Source organism: Salvelinus namaycush, chromosome 3, assembly GCF_016432855.1.
Source record: "Salvelinus namaycush isolate Seneca chromosome 3, SaNama_1.0, whole genome shotgun sequence".
Lineage (NCBI taxonomy): Eukaryota > Metazoa > Chordata > Actinopteri > Salmoniformes > Salmonidae > Salvelinus > Salvelinus namaycush.
In genome coordinates, this window is record NC_052309.1 from 61,335,599 (window position 1) to 61,358,428 (window position 22,830).

General features: G+C 42.6%; 1 protein-coding gene across 4 annotated transcripts in view; it reads left to right on the top strand.

The window, feature by feature from the left end:
- LOC120034251 (bromodomain-containing protein 4-like) overlaps nucleotides 1-22,830 on the top strand; it is a 63,869-nt gene that overhangs the window by 14,679 nt on the left and 26,360 nt on the right. For 3 of the 4 annotated variants that reach the window (XM_038980753.1, XM_038980762.1, XM_038980776.1), the window contains exons 1-2: nucleotides 5,939-6,620; nucleotides 21,536-21,965. In XM_038980753.1, coding sequence (XP_038836681.1) covers nucleotides 6,517-6,620; nucleotides 21,536-21,965 — 534 coding nt within the window. In that variant the 5' untranslated portion in view covers nucleotides 5,939-6,516. Of the gene's footprint in view, nucleotides 1-5,938; nucleotides 6,621-21,535; nucleotides 21,966-22,830 lie in introns of those variants that run through there. The other variant, XM_038980771.1, reaches the window with a different exon arrangement.

The following is a 22,830-nucleotide window of genomic DNA, read 5'->3' on the forward strand; positions in this document are numbered from 1 at the left end:
TCTTAATCGGTATAAGGCCAAAATCAAAGTAATCATACGCCGATTTAAAACCTGGTTTTCTGACACATGTTTCATATTATTAGTACACTGCTTAATCGGCGTTCCAGCTGTATATTTGATCTGCGTGTGTGCCTTCACTGGTAGCGCAAGTGAAGTGAGTTCCAAAAAACACCAGTATGCATCTTAGAAATAGTGTTCACATCCTAACTTTGTCCAATCCTAGAATCAAATAGTCTTTGCAAAAATAACATGGCCACTGTGGTAGAGCGTTGATTTTGATAGCCGATTTTTCTGCATTTATCACAAGTCCCATCAGGTAGCTTGATGTTAGATGTCATTTACACAGGATTATTAGAGAAGTCATTCTTCTTACAAAGCATGTAAATGTTTTAATTGAACTATTTATATTAAATTGAGTCTACAGTCGTATTATTGTGTGCATGTAACTGTACTCTCTTAATCTCCCTCCCTCTATCTCGTTCTCCATCTCTGTGTCTCTTTCTTTTCCTCTTTCCCTCTATCTCCCTTTCTCTCCGTCTCGCTCTCTCTTGCATAACACAATCAGGTGATTTAGGTCAATTGAACAGTGAACAAATGGTCTGACAGACAACGATATATGTTCCACACAATACATTTCAACCTGAACATTTGTTCTGTGACGTTGCACTCCCCCTGAACATAGCCCTGATCTGTGCCTAGGAGCCATGAGGTAAATGTGCCCCAGGGGTGTCGTTCAATTGGTTGAGCTCAGGGTGCTACTCAGGGTTTTCGTTAGCCGGCTTTTGTCCATTTTTAAAAAATAAGGAAGTGGACGATAAATAAAATCGACACCGGACAATTATCAGGGTGAAGTAAAAAAAAATATATATATTTAACTTTATTTTTGGTCATACTAGTTGTATGAGTTTGGGATCTATCGTCCCAGAGTCTGTTTAGGCTATTTCTTTCTCGACAAACTGATCAATAGAATATGTAAACTTTTCTACTATGATGGATAGTAGATTGACAGGCTCATAGGCGGCGTGTCCATAAGGCGGCAGCGGCAGCGTAGCCTAGTGGTTAGAGCGTTGGACTAGTAACCGAAAGGTTCCTAGGCCGTCATTGAAAATAAGAGGCTAGGGGAAGGCTAGGGGAAGCTTTCCCTAAGTGAATTAAATTGACAAAAAATTAACTGTCTTCTGGGGAACACTGTAGCTGAGTCACACTCTCCCTCAAACACACACAGCCTTGAATGAAATTACCACTTGCTTACAAGTGTTTTATTGTGCTTGTAAAGCAAGGGATGCCATTCTGTTAACTTCTTATGGCTGCAAGGCAAAGTGTTGAGTAGCCAGTGAAATCGTGCCCATTTCAAACGGCCTCCTACTCAAATCTTGCTCGTACAATATGGATATTATTATTCTTTTTGGATAGAAAACACTCTCTAGTTTCTAAAACCGTTGGAATTATTTCTCTGAGTGAAACAGAACTCCTTTGGCAGCACTTTTCCTGACCAGGAAGTGCAATGTCAGAAATATATGCTCTGTTCAACTTGATGCCTATATATGGCCATGCCACTTAGGAGTCTACTTACACTCCATACGCCTTCCTCTTGGTGTCAAGAGGATGTGAGAGAAGAAATTTTGTGTTCATCTTGGTCTGAGGTAGAATAAAAGCTATTTCTTTGACATGACCGTCCACTTCCGGTACTCTGAAACGCGCTACAAGGAAGTGGCATTGCGTTCTGTTTTGCTGCCGTAATAGACGACAACTATCCCCGGCTCGGAATTTTTTTGATACATGTGACCATATCATCGTAATGTATGTTTTTTCAATATAGTTTAATCAGATTATTGACATTTTTTCGGGAGTTTTGCCGTGTTCCGTCCTCTGACTTTGATTACGTTGGAGAGAATTGTGCCACTCGGCTAGTGCCAATGCTAAGTGAAGAGGGAAATTTGCCATTCTGAATCCAAACAACGACTCATCTGGACAGAGGACACCTTGTTCAACATTCTGATGAAAGATCAGCAAAAGTAAGACCCAATTTATGATGTTATTTCATATATCTGTCGTGCATGTGAACTGGTCGTGGGCGCCCAAGTGTTTCTGGCTATCGTGGCTATGCTAATATAGCGTTACATTTTGTTTTCGCTGTAAAACATTTAATAAATCGGAAATATTGTTTGGAATCACAAGATGCCTGTCTTTCAATTGCTGCACACTATGTATTTTTCAGAAATGTTTTATGATGAGTAATTAGCTATTTGACGTTGGTGTCTGTAAATATTATGGCTGCTTTCGGTGCAATTTCTGATTGTAGCTGAAATGTAAACTATGGTTTATACATTGAATATGCAAATTTTTCGAACAAAACATATGCTATACAATAAATATGTTATCAGACTGTCATCTGATGAATTTGTTTCTTGGTTAGTGGCTATTTATATCTTTATTTGGTCGAATTTGTGATAGCACCTGATGGAGTAAGAAACTGATGGAGTTAGAAAAGTGGTGTCTTTTGCTAACTTGGTTAGCTAATAGATTTACATATTTTGTCTTCCCTGTAAAACATTTTAAAAATCGGACATGTTGGCTTGATTCACAAGAAGTGTATCTTTCATCTGGTGTCTTGGACTTGTTAATGTGTGAAAGTTAAATATTTAAAAAAAATATCTTTTGAATTTCGCGCCCTGCACTTGAGCTGGATGTTGTCATAAGTGTACCGGTGTCGGGCCAGCCAGCCTAACAGGTTTTAACTTGTGTGGGAATTCCATGATTCCACAGTATATTGTTGGGCAGTACGGTAGTTCTTCCTTTAAAAGTTGCGCCGTATTTGCAGCACAGCTTGTGGGCTGCCGCAGAATTCTATTGCACGCTATTTAAGTGTCAGTCATTGTTGCCGTTAATGCTAGTTAGTGCTAGTTTGACCACCAGAGGGCATATTTGAGAAGCATTTGACTGTTTTTAATATTGGCTGTACTTGAGTTTAAAACCTTTTTTTGTAAGAACATAGTATATTGGATTGACTTTAAGAAAATTAGCTTAATTTAATTAATATTTTGGTGTTTATATTCCAATAAAAAACGAAACCCTCAGGGTTTCCGTTAGGAAAATATGGCGCTGTACAACGTGACCGGTCGGGAGTAGGCTACTAAGTGACTCATTAATTTATCAAGACCAATCCCCATGCTTGTCTCGGAGCGGTGTGAAACGGTGCTGAAATAGTTGACCACACTAGGCTATTGCTTCAAACCCTATTATAACAATTAGATGACTTTGGGTGTTCCAGTAAGCAACAATTTGTTGCCTTCATTAGCCTACTTTATTCTGAAAAGAACTACAGCACAGAGAAGAGAAATGAGCCTTAAATAATTAAATAAAGCGATTGAATTCACAAATGCATTTGACTGCTTTTAATATTGGCCATCAACCAAAACACATAATCTACCGTGGTAGAAATGTTATTGAATTCGATTTATTTTAATTTTTATGCATATGTTTATTAGGCTACTGTGCAGTCTGAAAAAACCAACAGGACAATGAGAATACGCCATAATTCCTCTCAAGAGAATTAACATTACGGGTACACCAACTGGTTTGCTAATCACACAATTGTACAAAATGGTAAGGGAACTGGTGAAGAAAGTTAGCCCCTCTACATACACCATTTCTTGTATTTATATAACAATAGCAACAGGAATATTATAAGTGAAATAAGTATTTGTTCTGACTTACATTTGGTCGAAAACACACACATCAAATTAAAACAGTCTGATCTTCACAAAAGCCAACCTAAGAAATACATGTTGTTGGTTGCCATGGTGAATAATCCAATAATAATTGGTAGGACACATTAAAAGGAACATCAGAGTTTACCGGAATCTCGAAATGAAAATATTGGCAGATATTATGCAATAATTGGGGCTTTTATGCAATTATACTTCAGGGTTAATAATACATTAAAATATCTGTAGGGGTTGATATAACAATGTTTTGGAGATTTTGTTTTCAAGTAACCGAAAGTGATCGGTTGTAATCTGAATAAAGGGAAAAGGGCCATTCTTGAACATGGGGTGAGACATTCATACTAATTTGTAAATAAAGCCAGTTTGTAATTTAGAATTATTTAATTTCTGTTTTTAGAGGGAGAGAAACCAAAAGCCCACCGTGCCTATTTTTCGATAAATCGTCCGTCCACATGTGAAGTGAAATTCCCCATTGTATTTACCCCAGTTCTAAAATGACCAGCGACAATTTTATGTTGTTGTTGCCTAATGCAGGACTCTAGTGCCAGAGAAGAGACTATGACTGAAAACGCCTCCATTCATTTACGAAAAGATTGTCAATTTGTGCCACAGTTTAGACTACCGATAGATCAGCGTTCTAACTCCCCCTTGTGATAGTGTGGTGCAATGACAGAATGCCACCATCTACCACTAACGGTCGCAGCATAAACTTGTAACTTTTAAAGGAAGAACCACTATGTTTCAACTTTGTCTCATGCCAAATTTCTCCCCCTGTGTCTGAGTTGATCAGTTTGTTGTGGGAGATTAATATCCACTGTCCCAGCCAACGGCGCAGTCTCCGACCAATTTTTTTTGAGGCCTTACTATTGGCCGCAGAGACAAAATGTTGGTTATTTTAAAGCTATTTAAAGCAATTCTACACATTTCGCTATGGTTTACACAGTGTTCTTATGCTATCTGAGTGATAGTGACTCAAACATAACCAAATCAATTGGGGGCCCCATGGCATTTTGAGAATTTTAGATTCTCCCTCCAGCAGGTATATCTCACTGGTCACCCCCAAAGCCAATTCCTCCTTTGGCCGCCTTTCTTTCCAGTTCTCTGCTGCCAATGACTGTCACGAACTGCAAAAATCACTGAAGCTGGAGACTCATATCTCCCTCACTGACTTTAAGCACCAGCTGTCAGAGCAGCTCACAGATGACTGCACCTGTACATAGACCATCTGTAAATAGCCCATCCAACTACCTCATCCCCATACTGTATTTATTTATCTTGCTTCTTTGCACCCCAGTATCTCTACTTGCACATTCATCTTCTGCACATCTATCACTCCAGTGTTTTAATTGGTCAATTGTAATTACTTCGCCACTATGGCCTATTTATTGCCTAACCTCCCTTATCCTACCTCATTTGCACACACTGTATGTATACTTTTTCTACTGTATTATTGACTGTATGTTTGTTTATTCCATGTGTAACTCTGTGTTGTTGTATGTGTCGACATGCTTTGCTTTATCTTGGCCAGGTCGCAGTTGTAAATGAGAACTTGTTCTCAACTAGCCTACCTGGTTAAATAAAGGTGAAATAAAATAAATAGCTCCATTATCTTTTCTACTTTATATCTGGTTTTGTTTGACACTGAAAATGCTTACCATCCCACATTTTTTTTATTAACAATTTAGCAGCGGCGGCCCGTTGGCCTTGTGAAGAAGGAATGGATTGTTCGGTCCTCCCCCTCTTATAGTATTGTCTTACATTTTATCTCTCTCTCGTTGTTTCTATTTCTCTTTGCATTGACAAAAGCCCGGCCGGCGTGGATGCTTTTGTATTAGTCTAGACGTGCTGTGTGAATGTGTGTGTGGAGCAGCGTGGTGGGGAGAGAGGGAGGGATGTAGGGGGAGGGGGGGGGGGAGGAATGGAGGGGGAGCGAGAGCAGTAGATAAGGTAGCCTTTGGTTTGGTGGGGGTAGGCAGGCGTTGGTTCACAAGATCAGCCCGAAAGGAGAACGGCAAGTGGGGGAGGGGCAGGGTGAATTGGAAGGAGGGGGGGGGGTGGGGTGCCAAAGGTGTGGAGGGAGGGAGGGAGAGAGAGAGAGGGAGGGACCTCAAGCTATTGAGGGGGGAAAAGGGAGGGGTGGAGTGAGAGCGTAGGGAGAGGGAGGGGTAACGAGCTGTGGGCTGAGACTAGCGCTCAATGAGGAAGCGGAACAGCAGAGCCATTTTCACCGTTGAATAACCACCGCACGCCGTTTGCTGTGTGTGTGTTTTGAGAGAGGGAGAAGAGCTACAGGAGAAAGGGAAGAAGCAAGCTCTCCTCCTGGATTATTTTTTTTTTTACCGGAGCGCTGTCCTCCTTCCTTTCTCACTCTTGCTGCTTGTGAGTGGGGGAGGCCCGGGGTGGACACACACAATGGGGCGAGGAGCCTGTGGCTGCTGGGCCGTTGTGCTGCTGCTGAGAGGGGGAGGGGGTAGAGCGAAGGAGACCGGCACACACAGCTAACTCAGCCAGCCGGCTTCAGTCAGGCCTCCACGGGCATAATCTTACCCCGATCCCTGGCCCTTTTATGTTTTTTAAAAACATTTTCAAGGAATACCCATCACTTAAGCCTGGATCAATGGATTAATCATGTGTGGATTATTGTGGATGGATTTTGTGAAACGGAACTAGATTGGAACCTTAAACAGAACCGATCTCTCTTCCTGTGCTTGTGGGAAAAGGAGAGAAAGGGAGCCAAACTTCTCCTGTTATTTTCTTTTTTTTGCTTTGTGTTGAGGGAAGCTTCTAGATGGATTACAAGATGCATGCCAAGTCTAACGATCTGCTGGATTTTCAGACTCTGGATGCTCTTTTGGAAAAAATGGCACATTTTTCTTCTGTCTCTGTGAAAAGGTAACGTTTGGCCGATACAGATAAATAAAAAATTAGGCTTCCCTCATGTTTCCCATTCAAGGGAGACTTTCTCATAATACTAGGCTATTCCGTGTTAAATACACGGAACAAAAATATAAACGCAACGTGCAACCATTTCAAAGGTTTTACTGGGTTACAGTTCATATGAGGAAATCAGTCAATCGAAATAAGTTCATTAGGCCCTGAACTTTGGATTTCACATGACTGGAAACGCATATATGCATCTGTTGGTCACAGATACCTTTAAAAATAAAATAAAATGGGCCTCAGGATCTCGTTACAGTATTTCTGTGCATTCAAATTTCCATAGATTGCAATTGCAATTGTGTTTGTTGTCCTTAGCTTATACCCGCCTATACCATAACTCCACCACTACCATGGGGCACTCTGTTCACAATGTTGACATCGGCAAACCACTTGCCCACACGACACCTAACAAATTCTATAAAACCACGTTGGAGGCGGCTTATGGTTCAGAAATTAACATTCGATTCTCTGGTAACAGCTCTGGTGGACATTCCTCTAGTCAGCATGCCAATTGCACGCTCCCTCAACTTTAGACATTTGTGACATTGTGTTGTGAGGACACTGCACATTTTAGAGTGGCATTGTATTGTCCCCAGCACAAGGTGCACCTGTGTAATGATCATGCTGTTTAATGAGTTTCTTGATATGCTACACCTGTCAGGTGAATAGATTGTCTTGCCAAAGTAAAAATGCTCACTAACAGGAATATAAACAACATTTAAGAGTAATACGTTTTTTTCTATTTTTATTCAGTGTACATATACTAAGCCTACAGCTTGCATTTGTACTGTATGGAGGACACCTAATCTAAAACATGAAACCGAAACAGAAAGCTCCAGTTTACAGAGAAGTCTTTGTTTGTGGGCAACTTTCTCAAATATGACCTATTAATGTGTCATTTTCTCTGATGTAGCTTATTAATTTAAAGCCTGTGGAAATTGTTGGTTTGTAGGATTGCATTATTAGCCACCATTCTGCCTATAACCCTCCTGGTGGGAGAGGTGAGGGGAGAAGGAGTGTGTTGTATTTGTTGTGGCAGAAGGTTTTTTTGGGGGGGGGGGGGACGTGTCCTGATTCCAGGAAATGCCTTGGTGAATGAACTGGTCCGGTGAGTTCAGCCCGGGTGGGAGGGAGGGAGAAGGAGAGCAAGGGGTGTCCTTTGGCTCCAGTTCTCTGTGTTTTTGTTTACTAAGTGACTCAGTGACTCGTACGTGAGTGTTGTCACTCTCTCCCCTCCATTCTTGGTGTGTGTTCTCCTCACCCTTTCGTCCTGGCTTTTTGCCCACTGTAAACACAGATTGTTGTCTTCAGTATTGAATCTTTTCGCTCCTGTTGCACACCACCCTGTGTGTTTGGTCCACCAGAGAGTATGGTCAGTCAGAGAGAGAGAGAGTCACTGGGAGTGTTTCACCACAGTGTTGTGTGACTTGGACTGAACACAAACCTAACCTGATTTAATGTAGGCTTGTCACCAGCAGCAGTCTGTGTGTTAGGGTTGGGCTGATAGACTATATGATAATATTGACTATTGGTGATATTTGAACTTTCCAATTCAAAACTGTGCAGTCGTATCAATATGTTCAACATGAAGTCTAAACAAATAACCCCTTTTTTTCCCGTCATAAGTGTCTTTTTTTTAATGAAAAGGCGACTGACTATAAGATCATAAATAAGCACAGTGGAATAATTTTTTCATTAACAATGCAACACGGTAATATCAGATATCGGCAATATTTGGAGTAGCATATCGTGGAATAGGTCTGCCCAAATATCGCCCAGCCCTAGTGTGTGGGTGGTGTTGCCTTACTCACAGCCAGAGAGAGAGAGGAAGGCTCTGAACAGTCAGACATGACGCATACCTCTGACTCAGTTGCCCCCCCCCCAAATAAAAGGCGTTTTGTGGCATGCCAGATGTGTGCGTGAGCCTGCATGCACGTGGGTGAGAGCAGTTCTCCGCTGAAGTGAGAGGTAGTTAGCGTCCCTGGTCCAAAGTAGTTCGCTATTTAAGGCAGTGTTCCCCCAATTGGTGGCCTGCGGGGGGTTTTATTTGCCCCCCCCCCCCAAGTTTTCAAATATACATTTTTTTGTTGTTGCATTTTCATTGTTGGAAGTAAGATAGTAAAAACACCAGGAAATCATCTCCAATTGATTTTAATTGAGCAATTATGCAAGGTTTGAAATGTTTTACTCAAATATATCTGGGCTTCTTGTGGTCAATTTGCAGTCTACTAATTATTTGTAATTATGTTCCGGCCCCTCAACCACCCGCCCAAGACTAAATTGGCCCGCGGCTGAATCTAGTTGATGATCCCCGATGTAGGTAATGGGGCGTTATTTGGGACACAGACACAGCCTAATTCCTGGCCATGCTGACCGAAAGCATGCGGTGCCCATTGCAGACCCCCACTGGGTGAAGATGTGGCGTCACTGTCTGACGCACAACATACTGTAGATGCTACCTCTCTTGGACTGACGGAAAGAGTTCAAATGAAATAGGCTCGGCCCATTAGTCTATAGGCCGTGTATTTCCCTCATCAAACCAATAGTTTGTTTCTCGAATGTTTGGGAATGATTCAATTCAGATTTTTGTGGCATGACTAACATTCACTATAGTTTGTGTCCAAATATGAAATTCCAGAATGAAGAGTGCTTTTGATTGCCGATAGAACAGTGCACTAGACCCATCTGTCTGCCTGGTGGCTGACCTGTCTATACTGTGCCCTCTCTCTCCATCCCTTGCTAGCTCGCTATAAAGATTCCTCGCTAGCTCGCTATAAAGTACGGCAACTAATCAGTCTCCTCCTTTCCAAAAGTAAAGAATCTTAGGAGTCAAATCCTAGCGGCATTGAATTTTAACACTCAGAAATGGTGGTCAGTGGGAGTTGATGTTCGAGGAGTCGTGGAATCAATTATTTTTGGAGCCTGCTCTCCACCACTGTCATCGTCGTTAAGTTCGAAAAATGGCAGAGAAAGGCAAGTGACAGCAGCGAAGTCCTGTTTGGCAATACTGTGAAGTTAAATGAGAAGGAAATGCCAACTTTGTGAGGTGGAGTTGAGGTCAAGTAATGGTAGTACAGGTGCAATGCTTAACCATTTGAAAGGGAACGCACCATGAGACCTAAACCAATGCTGGCAGCAGCGCAGCTGCATTGTGAATTCACATAGTTTTTTTGTGAAAATTCTATGTAAAAATGTGTTTTGCTGTTTAAACATCAAGGACATTTTTCCATTTGGTCACATCCCTAGTCACAAGTAGTCATTTGGGACCTACTCATAGCCGGATGTCTCTTACTGCCTGGTGTGTGGAGTGGGATCCTCTGGCCTACGTTCCTACTGGCTGCAGCTACCTCCCCTGGAAAACACAAATTATTATTTACTTTCTAGATGGAATAGATTAGCCTAGTAGATACAATACCTCTGTTTTGTAACCTAACATGAGGTGTATGTGTGTGTCCCAAATAGCACCCTATTCTCTGTGGTGCTCATTATAGTGCACTACTTTTTTTATAGTGAATAGGGTGCCATTTAGGACAAGTTCCCCCCCTCTGGTTTTCAAGTGTCAGTCACTGGCAGAACCTGATTTCCTGGCCTCGCCTAGGCCTCTCTGTAACCAGAGCCACTTCCTCCCTTCTTTCACAACATTCCTCGGCAGTCTGTGGTGATCTATGTCCAGGTCAAAGGTCAACTGTTATTCCAGAGCCCAGAGCAGTGGGGGTGTGGTGAGACACACACACACACACCGGTAGGCAGGAAGTCAGCCAGCGGCAGCGTTTATCTTCACCTCTTGTAGCAATCTGCCTCTGCTGAGTCGTATTTACAAAGTGCATCAGAGTTGGAGATAGTGCTGATCTTGGATCAGGTCCCCCAATCCATATAATCGAAAACTGATCCTAGATCAGCACAGCAGCACTCCGACTCTTGAGACTTAGTGAATACGGGCCCTGGTATATTAAGTAGGTTGTAAAAATGTGTTGTTGACCTTTTGGACCATAGCAGGAAATAATTTGTCATAGCGATTTATGTTTTTAATGCTGTCTTTTGAAGTGTAGTTGTGTAATGCACCAAGACAGAGCCCCCCCCCCCCAGTGACCGAACAGAACTATCAAAACCTAACCCATACGGGCTCTGTTTAAACGTAGTGCACCATGTAGGGAATAGGGTGCCATTTGGGATGCATCCAGACTGGGCTAACTTTTCTATGGATGCTGTTAGTCAAGAAAAATGATAAGGTCTAACCCGGAGCCGACTTAGTTTAATCATCAGCAGTCACAATGGATGTGTTTTGGCCATCAAGCCTTATTCAGCGACTTTGTCAGCTACTCAACTAGCCACTTCCACTCCTGATGAGATTAGTGTTTTTGACATTTACATGTCCGTTGTCTGCTGGACTACCATTGTGTACAGGTCCCTCTTTCCAATTGAAACCAAACCTGTGTTACTGTCACTTATCAGGCCGAAGGTGTGAAGGTGAGAATGGGCCCAAGTTGACCTGATTAGGGAACACGTCTCAAATAGCAACCTATTCCCTATAGTAAGCTACTCTTGAAATGGTCAGAAGTAGTGCACTACATAAGGAATAAGGTGCCATTTGGGATGCCGCCTAGGTGTAAAAAAAATAATAATAATCTCTTCAAACATGGGAAATCGCAGGAAAACCTGGTGAAAGCCAACAGGACTTGTGTGGCCTCTCTTTGCCTGAGCTAATCATGTTTGCTCAGTGTCATCTTATCTGGTCAAATAGGTTCAGTCAGCAGTTGAGGTTTTAAATAATCACAATAAACTAGACCCAATAGTGGAGCAATAGACACAGTGGGGAGAAATGGTGTACTTTGTACTGTGTGTGTGTGTCCTTGGATTCCCTGATTGTTGTTGCCTGGCTGTTGTGAACCATCTGGTGGTGCTGTGTATACGTCGGCAGGTTCCTAGTCCCAGAGAACACTGCATCCCGAACCAGCTGGAGCATCAGCCTGGTGTTGTGGCTAGCTAGAAGCTACCTAACGAACAGCCTCTGTCCCCATAGAGGGAGCCCTCCCGTCTGTCCCTGAGCTGTCAGCCTGTACCTGCCACAGACTCCTCCCCCATCCTCTGTCCTCCTCCTGTGTCTGTAAGAGCTGGGTGGTGGTGTTATGTTTAAAACAGGGAGGGAATTGTCCTGGATGTGTCCATTATGTCCAATGAGGAAACGCTCACTTTCATTGCAAACACATGCAACACATTTTCAAATCTTTTCCGTTGTGTGCCCCAATGAACACTACCCTGTTTGTGGAGGACCTATCAGTTCCTTCCTTAGTGGATGTCATCCTCCTGTCTGCTGCTACTGCTGCTTGTTCCCATTGTCTGTCCCTGTCGGCCTCTTCTGTACTGCAGCCTCAGTCGACCACACACAAACACACACACTGTTTAACACGCAATGAAAATGCATGATTTTTGGCCAAGATAATTGTAAGACATGAATCAGTGATTCGTATTGTCCTTCAGATTTCTGAAGAGGCAACGGCACACCGTGGCTGTGCGCATTTTGTCTACAGCTTTGTGTAGCCGTTTGCGACGATACTAATGTAACGACAACCATCGTCTACTTTGGAAATGTTTGCAAAAACCTTGTCAATTTAAATGTTTACTACAAAGTAGTCTATGCCTACCTGGCAGAATGATATGATTATTTGCATCAATCCAGTGGTCATTTGATTTGCAAACTCAATCACATGAGCGCTACAGAAACATTGCTAACCAAACAGTCTCTGGCTAGTGGTCGTCTGATGTGATTCAAGCATTGTTGTCGACCTTAAAAATGGAAAAACAGGGAAAAACAAAATGTAATTTGGGGAAAAAACTACGGAATCAGGCAAAAGATTAAACTTGAGCCCTACCAGTGCAGTGCTTGACTATTTTCCACTGCGCTTATGTAGCTCTGTCACTGAATGCAGCCAGCTATTTGGTCATCAGCAGCAGCTCTGTGCTGTATCATGTCTAGCATTATATTCAGGAAGTCTGTACTAGAGGTCGACCGATTAATCGGAATGGCCGATTTAATTAGGACCGATTTCAAGTTTTCATAACAATCGTAATCGGTGTCAACTTTTTTTTTTTTCTTTTTTTTTTTTTTACACCTTTTATTTAACTAGGCAAGTCAGTTAAGAACACATTCTTATTTTCAATGACGGCCTAGGAACGGTGGGTTTAACTGCCTTGTTCAGGGGCAGAACGACAGATTTTTACCTTGTCAGCTCGGGGATTCGTTTTTGCAATCTTCCTGTTAATAGTCCAACGCTCTAAACACCTGCTTTACATTGCCTGCGTGGCAGGCTGACTACCTGTTACGCGAGGGCAGCAAGAAGCCAAGGTAAGTTGCTAGCTAGCATGAAACTTATCTTATAAAAAACAATCCATCTTAACATAATCACTAGTTAACAACACATGGTTGATGATATTACTAGTTTATCTAGCGTGTCCTGCGTTGCATATAATCGATGCGCCTACTTCGACAAACGGTGATGATTTAACGAGCGGAACCCCTCGACAACATTCCTCTGAAAAGGCAACGCGGGAAATTCAAAAATATTTTTTTGAAATATGTAACTTTCACACATTAACAAGTCCAATACAGGCTTTACAGTGAAAGCACAACATATGATTATGTTAGTTCAGAGCCAAGTAAAAAAAAACACAGACATTTTTCCAGCCAAAGATAGGAGTCACAAAAAGCAGAAATATAGATAAAATTAATCACTAACCTCAGTTGACACTCATAGGACATCATGTTACACAATACATGTATGTTTTGTTCGATAATGTGCATATTTATATCCAAAAATCTCAGTTTACATTGCCGCGTTACGTGCAGTAATGTTTTGATTCCAAAACATCCGGTGTTTTTGCAGATAGCCACAGAAATCCCAGAAATTCTCATAATAGACATTGATAAAATATACAAGTGTTATTCACAGAATTAAAGATAGACTTCTCCTTAATGCAACCGCTGTGTCAGATTTTTTTTTTAAACTACGGAAAAAGCATAATCTGAGTACGGCGCTCAGAGCCCAATCCAGCCAAAGAAATGTCCGCCATGTTGGAGTCAACAGATGTTAGAAATAACATGATAAATATTCACTTACCTTTGATGATCTTCATCAGAATGCACTCCCAGGAATCCCAGTTCGACAATAAATGACTGATTTGTTCCATAAAGTCCATCATTTATGTCCAAATAGCCACTAGTTGTTAGCGTGGTCAGCCCAGTAATCCATCTTCATGAGCACTACGTCCAGACAAAAACTCTAAAGTTCCGTTACAGGTCGTAGAAACATATCAAACGATGTATGGAATCAATCTTTAGGATGTTTTTAACATAAATCATCAGTAATGTTCCAACCGAAGAATTACATTGTCTGCAGCAAAGCACTGGAACGAGAGCTAACTCTGTCGGGTGCGCGCGTCATGAGCCTGAGACACTCTGCCAGACCCATGACTCATTCAGCTCCCATTCCCCCCTCCTTTATAGCAGAAGCCTGAAACAAGTTTCTAAAGACGGTTGACATCTAGTGGAGGCCTTAGGAAGTGCAACTTAACCCCATAGACACTGTCTATTAAGCTTTGAAAAACTACAATCCTCAGATTTCCCACTTCCTGGTTGGATTTTTCTCAGGTTTTCACCTGCCATATGAGTTCTGTTATACTCACAGACATCATTCAAACCGTTTTAGAAACTTCAGAGTTTTTTTTATCCCGCTGAATTGCAGGGAGCAAAATATTACTACAAATATTTATAATCATGCAATCACAAGTGAAATATACAAAAACACAGCTTAGCTTGTTGTTAATCCACCTATCGTGTCAGATTTTGAAAATATGCTTTGCAGCGAAAGCAATCCAAGCTTTTGTGAGTGTATCAATCAATGCTAGAACAGCTAGCCCCAAATTAGCATGGTCACGAAAGTCAGAAAAGCAATAAAATTAATCGCTTACCTTTGATAATCTTCGGATGTTTGCACTCACGAGACTCCCAGTTATTCGATAAATATTACTTTTATAACAAAAAAAACGCCTTTTGGGTTGCGCGTTATGTTCAGAAAACCAAATGTTCAGAAAACCAAAACCAAACATTACGGATACTTTTTGGAATTTTCCAAAAAGTATCCGTAATGTTCGTAGAAACATGTCAAATGTTTTTTATAATCAATCCTCAGGTTGTTTTTAACAAACATAATCGATAATATTTCGACCGTAACCTATTCAATAAAAGAGAGAAAGAAAATGGAGAGCTACCCCTCTCGTGCACAGGAACTAATCAAAGGACACCTGACTAGTTTTGAAAAATCTCGCTCATTTTTCAAAAATAAAAGCCTGAAACTATGTCTAAAGCCTGGTCACAGCCCGAGGAAGCCATTGGAAAATGAATCTGGTTGATACCCCTTTAAATGGAAGAAAGACGGGCAAGAAAACACAGATAAATTAAAATTAAAAAAAATCACTTCCGTGTTGGATTTCCTCAGGTTTTCGCCTGCAGAATCAGTTTTGTTATACTCACAGACAATATTTTGACAGTTTTGGAAACTTTGGAGTGTTTTCTATCCTAATCTGTAAATTTATATGCATATTCTACGATCTGGACCTGAGAAATAGTCCGTTTACCTTGGGAACGTTATTTAAAAAATTTAAATAGAAAATCTGACCCCTAGCGTCAAGAAGTGAATATTGCCTGCTAACATGAATTTCTTATAATTACGGAAATTGTGTCACTTCTCTTGCGTTCCGTGCAAGCAGTCACGGTATATGCAGCAGTTTGGGCCTGGCTCATTGCCGCCTGGCTCATTGCGAACTGTGTGAAGTCCATTTATTCCTAACAAAGGCCATAATTAATTTGCCAGAATTGTACATAATTATGACATAACATTCAAGGTTGTACAATGTAACAGCAATATTTAGACTTAGGGATGCCATCCGTTAGATAAAATACGGAACGGTTCTGTATTTCACTGAAAGAATAAACGTTTTGTTTTCGAAATGATAGTTTCCGGATTCAACCATTTTAATGACCAAAGGCTCGTATTTCTGTGTGTTATTATGTTACAATTAAGTCTATGATTTGATAGAGCAGTCTGACTGAGCGATGGTAGGCAGCAGCAGGCTCGTAAGCATTCATTCAAACAGCACTTTCATGCGTTTCCCAGCGGCTATTGCGCTGTTTATGACTTCAAGCCTATCAACTCCCGAGATTAGGCTGGTGTAACCGATGTGAAATGGCTAGCTAGTTAGCAGGGTGCGCGCTAATAGCGTTTCAAACATCACTCGCTCTGACACTTGGAGTAGTTGTTCCCCTTGCTCTGCATGGGTAACGCTGCTTCGAGGGTGGCTGTTGTCGATCTGTTCCTGGTTTGAGCCCAGGTAGGAGCAAGGAGAGGGACGGAAGCTATACTGTTACACTGGCAATACTAAAGTGCCTAATAGAACATCCAATAGTCAAAGGTATATGAAATACAAATCGTATAGAGAGAAATAGTCCTATAATTCCTATAATAACTACAACCTGAAACTTCTTACCTGTCAATATTGAAGACTCATGTTAAAAGGAACCACCAGCTTTCATATGTTCTCATGTTCTGAGCAAGGAACTTAAACGTTAGCTTTTTTACATGGCACATATTGCACTTTTACTTTCTTCTCCAACACTTTGTTTTTGCATTATTTAAACAAATTGAACATGTTTCATTAATTATTTGAGGCTAAATTGATTTTATTGATGTATTATATTAAGTGTTCATTCAGTATTGTTCTAATTGCCATTATAAAAATCGGCTGATTAATCGGTACCGGCTTTTTTGGTCCTCCAATAATCGGTATCGGCGTTGAAAAAATCATAATCGGTCGACCTCTAGTCTGTACTCTGCTATAAGAAACGTTCAACAACTGTTTTGGCCGGTGCTTTGACCCGAGTGGGCAGGTAGCAGACAAGTTAAAATTCCTCTCTCCTGTTATCATCCCAGACAGAGGTCAGTCAGTGTATGGGTGTGTTTCCTCCAGGGAGGCCTAGGCAGCGATCATGTGCTTGCTTAACTGCTAACTCAGAAAGGTTGACTCATCAGGAATGTAGTTAGTTGAGCGAGATCCGTACACTGGTGTGTGTGTGTGACTGGCCAGAGTTTTAAACGAGAATCCCTCATGATCAATACTTTGTGGTTGGTCAGATTTCTACACATTGCTGTGTCTTTGTACTCTGTCTCCAACACACTGCCCTTGTGACGTAGTAGCCTGGGGGAGAGGAGGCGAGAGGCGGCATGGGAACACTGTGTTCCACCAGCAGCCAGATGATGCCAAACGTACCACACACACCCACACAAAACCTCCCACATCCTGAAACACTCCAGAGACTTCCAAGGAATGGGATAGTCTGTGTCTTACCAGGGACCCGCATAAACCATTACAGACACACACAGGCCCTGCCAAAACCCCAGCGATGGCTAACTTCTAACCCACCTCTGATCACACACACACACACACACACACACACACACACACACACACACACACACACACACACACACACACAGAGGGTTGGGTCAATTTCAGTTCCATTCAGAAAGTAAACCAGATTTGGAACTGGCGTTTCAGTATAGTCCTTGAATTTACAGGTATTGAAATGTAATTAACCCTGACAGATATAGACAAAGCCTTTTTTTATGATGGGCCAGGGGGGAGAACTGGAGGGCTGTCCCCCTGTCTCCCCCCTTGGACTCAGAGATTATTGCTTTTTTGTACACTTGATACTGCCATTTCCTCCAATCTAAAAAAATCCTTGTATATTAAAAAAAAAAAGAAAAAAAGAAACGTCCCTTTTTCAGGACCCTGTCTTTCAAAGATCATTCGTAAAAATCCAAATAACTTCACAGATCTTAATTGTAAAGGGTTTAAACACTGTTTCCCATGCTTGTTCAATGAACCATAAAAAATGAATGAATATGCACCTGTGGAATGGTCGTTAAGACACTAACAGCTTACAGACGGTAGACAATTAAGGTCACAGTTATGAAAACTTAGGACACTAAAGAGGCCTTTCTACTGACTCTGAAAAATACCAAAAGAAAGATGCCCAGGGTCCCTGCTCATCTGCGTGAACGTGCCTTAGACATGCTGCAAGGAGGCATGAGGACTGCACATGTGGCCAGGGCAATAAATTGCAATGTTTGTACCGTGAGATGCCTAAGACAGCGTTACAGGGAGGAAGGGCGGACAGCTGATCGTCCTCGACGGTGGCAGACCACGTGTAAAAACACCTGCATAGGATCGGTACAGCCGAACATCACACCTGCGGGACAGGTACAGGATGGCAACAATTGCCCAAGTTACACCAGTTACACCAAGTTACACATTCCCTCCATCAGTGCTCAGACTGTCCACAATAGGCTGAGAGAGGCTGGACTGAGTGCTTGTAGGCCTGTTGTAAGGCAGGTCCTCACCAGACATCACCGGCAACAACGTCGCCTATGGGCACAAACCCACAGTCGCTGGACCAGACAGAACTGGCAAAAAGTGCTCTTCACTGACGAGTTGCGGTTTTGTCTCACCAGGGTTGATGGCCGGATTCGCGTTTATCGTTGAAGGAATGAGCGTTACACCGAGGCCTGTACTCTGGAGCGGGATCGATTTGGAGGTGGAGGATCCTTCATAGTCTTGGGCGGTGTGTCACAGTATCATCGGACTGAGCTTTCTGTCATTGCAGGCAATCTCAACGCTGTGCGTTACAGGGAAGACATCCTCCCTCATGTATTACCCTTCCTGCAGGCTCATCCTGACATGACCCTCCAGCATGACAATGCCACCAGCCATACTGCTCATTCTGTGCCGTGATTTCCTGCGAGACAGGAATGTCAGTGTTCTGTTATGGCCAGCGAAGAGCCTGGATCTCAATCCCATCGAGCACGTCTGGGACCTGTTGGATCGGCGGGTGAGGGCTAGGGCCATTCCCCCCAGAAATGTCTGGGAACTTACAGGTGCCTTGATGGAAGAGTGGGGTAACATCTCACAGCAAGAACTGGCAAAACTGGTGCAGTCCATGAAGAGGAGATGCACTGCAGTACTTAATGCAGCTGGTGGCCACACCAGATACTGACTGACCCCCCCTTTGTTCAGGGACACATTATTCCATTTATGTTAGTCACATGTCTGTGGAACTTGTTCAGTTTATGTCTCAGTTGTTGAATCTTGTTATGGTCATACAAATATTTACACATGTTAAGTTTGCTGAAAATAAACGCAGTTGACAGTGAGAGGACGTTTCTTTTTTTGCTGAGTTTAGCTTTCTGTGAGTATATAATTTATTTCTCACCTCAATATTAAGAGTTCATGGCACCACTTTACAACCGCAGTAGGGTGTAGTAGCCTATGGTTTTGAAGTGCCCGCGGAGCGCGCCATTGGCAGTGAATAAGCCTACCAAGTAGCCTAGGCCTAGCGCTGGGACGTTTTTGGAGGACATTAGCCTACATTTACTGATAGATCAATCAATTAGCCTACATGGCTATATAGCAACGCTATCATATTTAGAGTTGGCAATCTAGCAAAGTGTTTTGAGTTCCCACTTGCTCAGGTTGTGAATAATATAGCCTAGGTCAATATGCACAAAGATTCAGTAAGTTCTCTGAAGAGGCAACACTGTATCTGATAATTCTGGATCCTAGTTTGACAGGTTGCACATCAAAATATAAATTATTCATTTCCTGGATATGTTAGATGAAATAGCTTACTTTTTGAATTATAGGCTACGACCTCAGTTGTCTAACTTTGCTCTAACTGTTGAGTTCCCATGGAATACCAGGTTTTTGTTTTATCGGTGTAGTCTTGATGTGGGTAAAAGTCACACGCTGAGTAGAATGGGGAAATCCAAAAACATATAGGAAACCACAGTACTCCACCCGCAAACTGCACATACTGAAGCGTTGGTGGGTCGGTGTGTGTGTGTGGTTCTTGGTAGGGGGGTTGTATTGTGTGGTAGTGTGACCTTTAGGTTGCCTCTGCTGGAGAACGCTGCTCTCCCTGCCCTCCCCTGTCTGTGTCCGTCCCTCATTATAATCTGACGGGTAATGTTGTGTGGGAGTGCTGATCTAGGATAAGGTCCCCCTGTCCATGTAGGCCAAATCTTATTTATTGTAATCTTAAAGGAAAAACTGATCCTAAATCAGCACTCCTAGTTCTCTGAGATGCTTGATACGTACGGCCCCTGGTCTGATGTGGTAGTGTGACCTCTCGTTGCCCATGCTACAGTATACAGAGCCTTCTCTCTTCTTTGCCTCTCCATCAACCCTGTAACTATTACCATTTACCACAGCCTTCATGTGGCGCTGCCGTCGAGCCCTGTCTGCCTTTAATGGGCCTTTAGTAGGGATGTGCATCTTTCCCTTTCAAGATGATTCGATATGTTTCTAGATGCATGGGATACGATACAGGAACAATACGTCTTAGTTTGAAATGAGTTTTGTGCGACGTGATTTGATGTGATATGTTTCGATGGACTGACATTTGTTGCATAAACACATACATTTTCCATTCTAAAGTCAAATCTGCTGCTGATGGAGCTCATGAGCTGGGCCTCTGAGCAGACTGACGTGTGTGTGTGTGTGTGTGTGTGTGTGTGTGTGTGTGTGTGTGTGTGTGTGTGTGTGTGTGTGTGTGTGTGTGTGTGTGTGTGTGTGTGTGTGTGTGTGTGTGTGTGTGTGTGTGTGTGTGTGTGTGTGTGTGTGTGTGTGTGTGTGTGTGTGTGTGTGTGTGTGTGAGAAATAACTATGTAAGCAGCTGAGCCATAAAGGAGACTAGGTATCTACCACCACAATATCGGTGGGGGGGGGCAATGTATCCTATGTTTGCGTATTGGTGAATCGTTACATCCCTTGCCTTTAGGAGTTTAGCAGCTGTAGCAGTGTCATGCAGTCTGACTATCCAACCTCTGAAACATGAGTCACCCCACAGCGTGTATATATTAAGATGTGGGATACAAAGAAAGTCAGTTATTAGCTGATGTAAAATGTCACCACGCTTCCTTTTTTTAATTGATTTTATATTTCTGAAGCCGGGGCACAGGTCAGAGGATGTTGAAATGAAACGTTCATAAACCTTCCTCGATGTGTTTTACAGCTTTGGGTTTATGGGTGACGAAGTAAAATGACGATAAGTTGAAGAACAGACTCGGGTGGTGATAATTATGATACGATGCTGATGATTTAAAAAGTGTTGTGATATGTCTAGGGTTGCAAAGGGCAGGGTATATTAGTAGTTTACCAGTAATCTACCAGAATTTTGTTAACTTTCAAGGAATATATTTTATCATATGACATCTAGTGGCCTTTTTGGGAACTTCAGATTATCACAGGCGTCTGTAATTATCTCTGGCCCCCTATATGGCTCGCATGTCTTTAAAAAACAACAACAAATATAATAATTTTTATTATATATTTTTTTTAGACAGCTGAATTATTAGCCTAAATATAAATTTTATTATGTCTGTCTTTGTACATGTTTTAGGGCCAACCCGATGGCAGTTGTGAACAAAAAGACAGTTGGAAGAGTTGCAGAGTTAATTGATAATGCCATTGTTGATTTATATACTTTTATCATTATTAGGCTATTTTCTGTTGAACCATACGGTCTATCCACTAGAAGCTCATGGACAATATGGACACAGATAGAAAAATGTATACAATATATGAAAAAGTTATTCAAGTATAAATGACCAAAGTTACCATAGATTGCCATAGATTACATGTTACTTACCAAAATTACTGAAGATTCCAGTAACTGGTAAATTAGCGGGAGCTTTGCAACCCTATATGTCTGACAAAGATGCTAATGACTGTCTGTCGGTCCCCCCCTCTTTTCCTAGAGAGGCTAGTGAGGAGTGCAATGGAATCAGCGGTGCTCTCTCAGTGGAGTCGTCCGCGCCGCCGTCGAGACTGAACAACTGGTGTCCCGCGGCCACCGCCGCCCCAACCCTTACCCCTGCTCCGGCCCCTGTGCCCGCGCCCCCAGTCACCTCCGCAAGAATGGGGGACGGCCTGGATGCAACCACAGTGCAGATGTCTTCGTCAGGCAGCAGTAGCAGCAGCCAGGGGGGGCATCCCCAGCCCTCCACCTACGTACCCACCGTGCCAGAGTTTAACCCACCGCCCCCAGAGTACATCAACCCGTTGCAGCCCAAGCGGCAGACCAACCAGCTGCAGTACCTGCTCAAGGCGGTGCTGAAGACCCTGTGGAAGCACCACTTCTCCTGGCCCTTCCAGGCACCTGTCGACGCCGTCAAACTCAACCTGCCGGTGAGTAGTGTGTTTGTATGGTTGGCTTTCTGGCTGGCTGGTGTCACGCTATGTGGACTAGAAAAGGAGAAACAAACGACCTGAAAATAGTCTTTGGAAGTTTCATTAATTTAAAAGTTGAATTCACTAAATAGTCTTTTAGAGCAGGTTTGGGTTGAAGTGTACCTACAGGATGGTAATTCTCCAGCAACAGGGTTGGAGAACCCTGCTTTAGACTTCTATCCTGACTACTCATCCACATCGCTCTGACCAAACGCCACACTCAGTGTTTCTTCTCTACTATGAGTCCGGGTTTGCTTTTCTCCCTGGCATGTTATAAAATGGGAACACGTTCTGGCCGTTTTGGTCCCAGATACAGAAGGGTTGGGCCAGAGCCGTGATAGTGAAACGAGGAAAAAATGCACAATGAAGAACGCGAAACGTTGAGTCAAAATAACATGGCTATATACAGGGGGTACCAGTACTGAGTCGGTATACAAGGTAATTAACGTAGCTATGTGCATATGCACTCAGTGACCAGTTTATTAGGGATACCATCTAGTACCGGTTCAGATTCTCTTTTACCTCCGGAACATCATGAATTCTTTGGGGCGTGGACTCGTTGCTCAATTGGTATCAAGTGACCGAACATCTGCCAGGAAAACATGCCCTACACCGTTACACCACCGGCACCAGCCTGTACCGTTGACACCAGGCAGGGTGGGGCTGTGGACTCATGCTGCTTACACCAAATTCTGACTCTGCCATCAGCATGACGCAACAGGAATCGGTATTTGTCGGACCAGGCAATGTTTTTCCACTTAGGTAGTCCAGTGTTGGTGATTGCGTACCCACTGGAGCAGCTTCTTCCTGTTTTTAACTGATT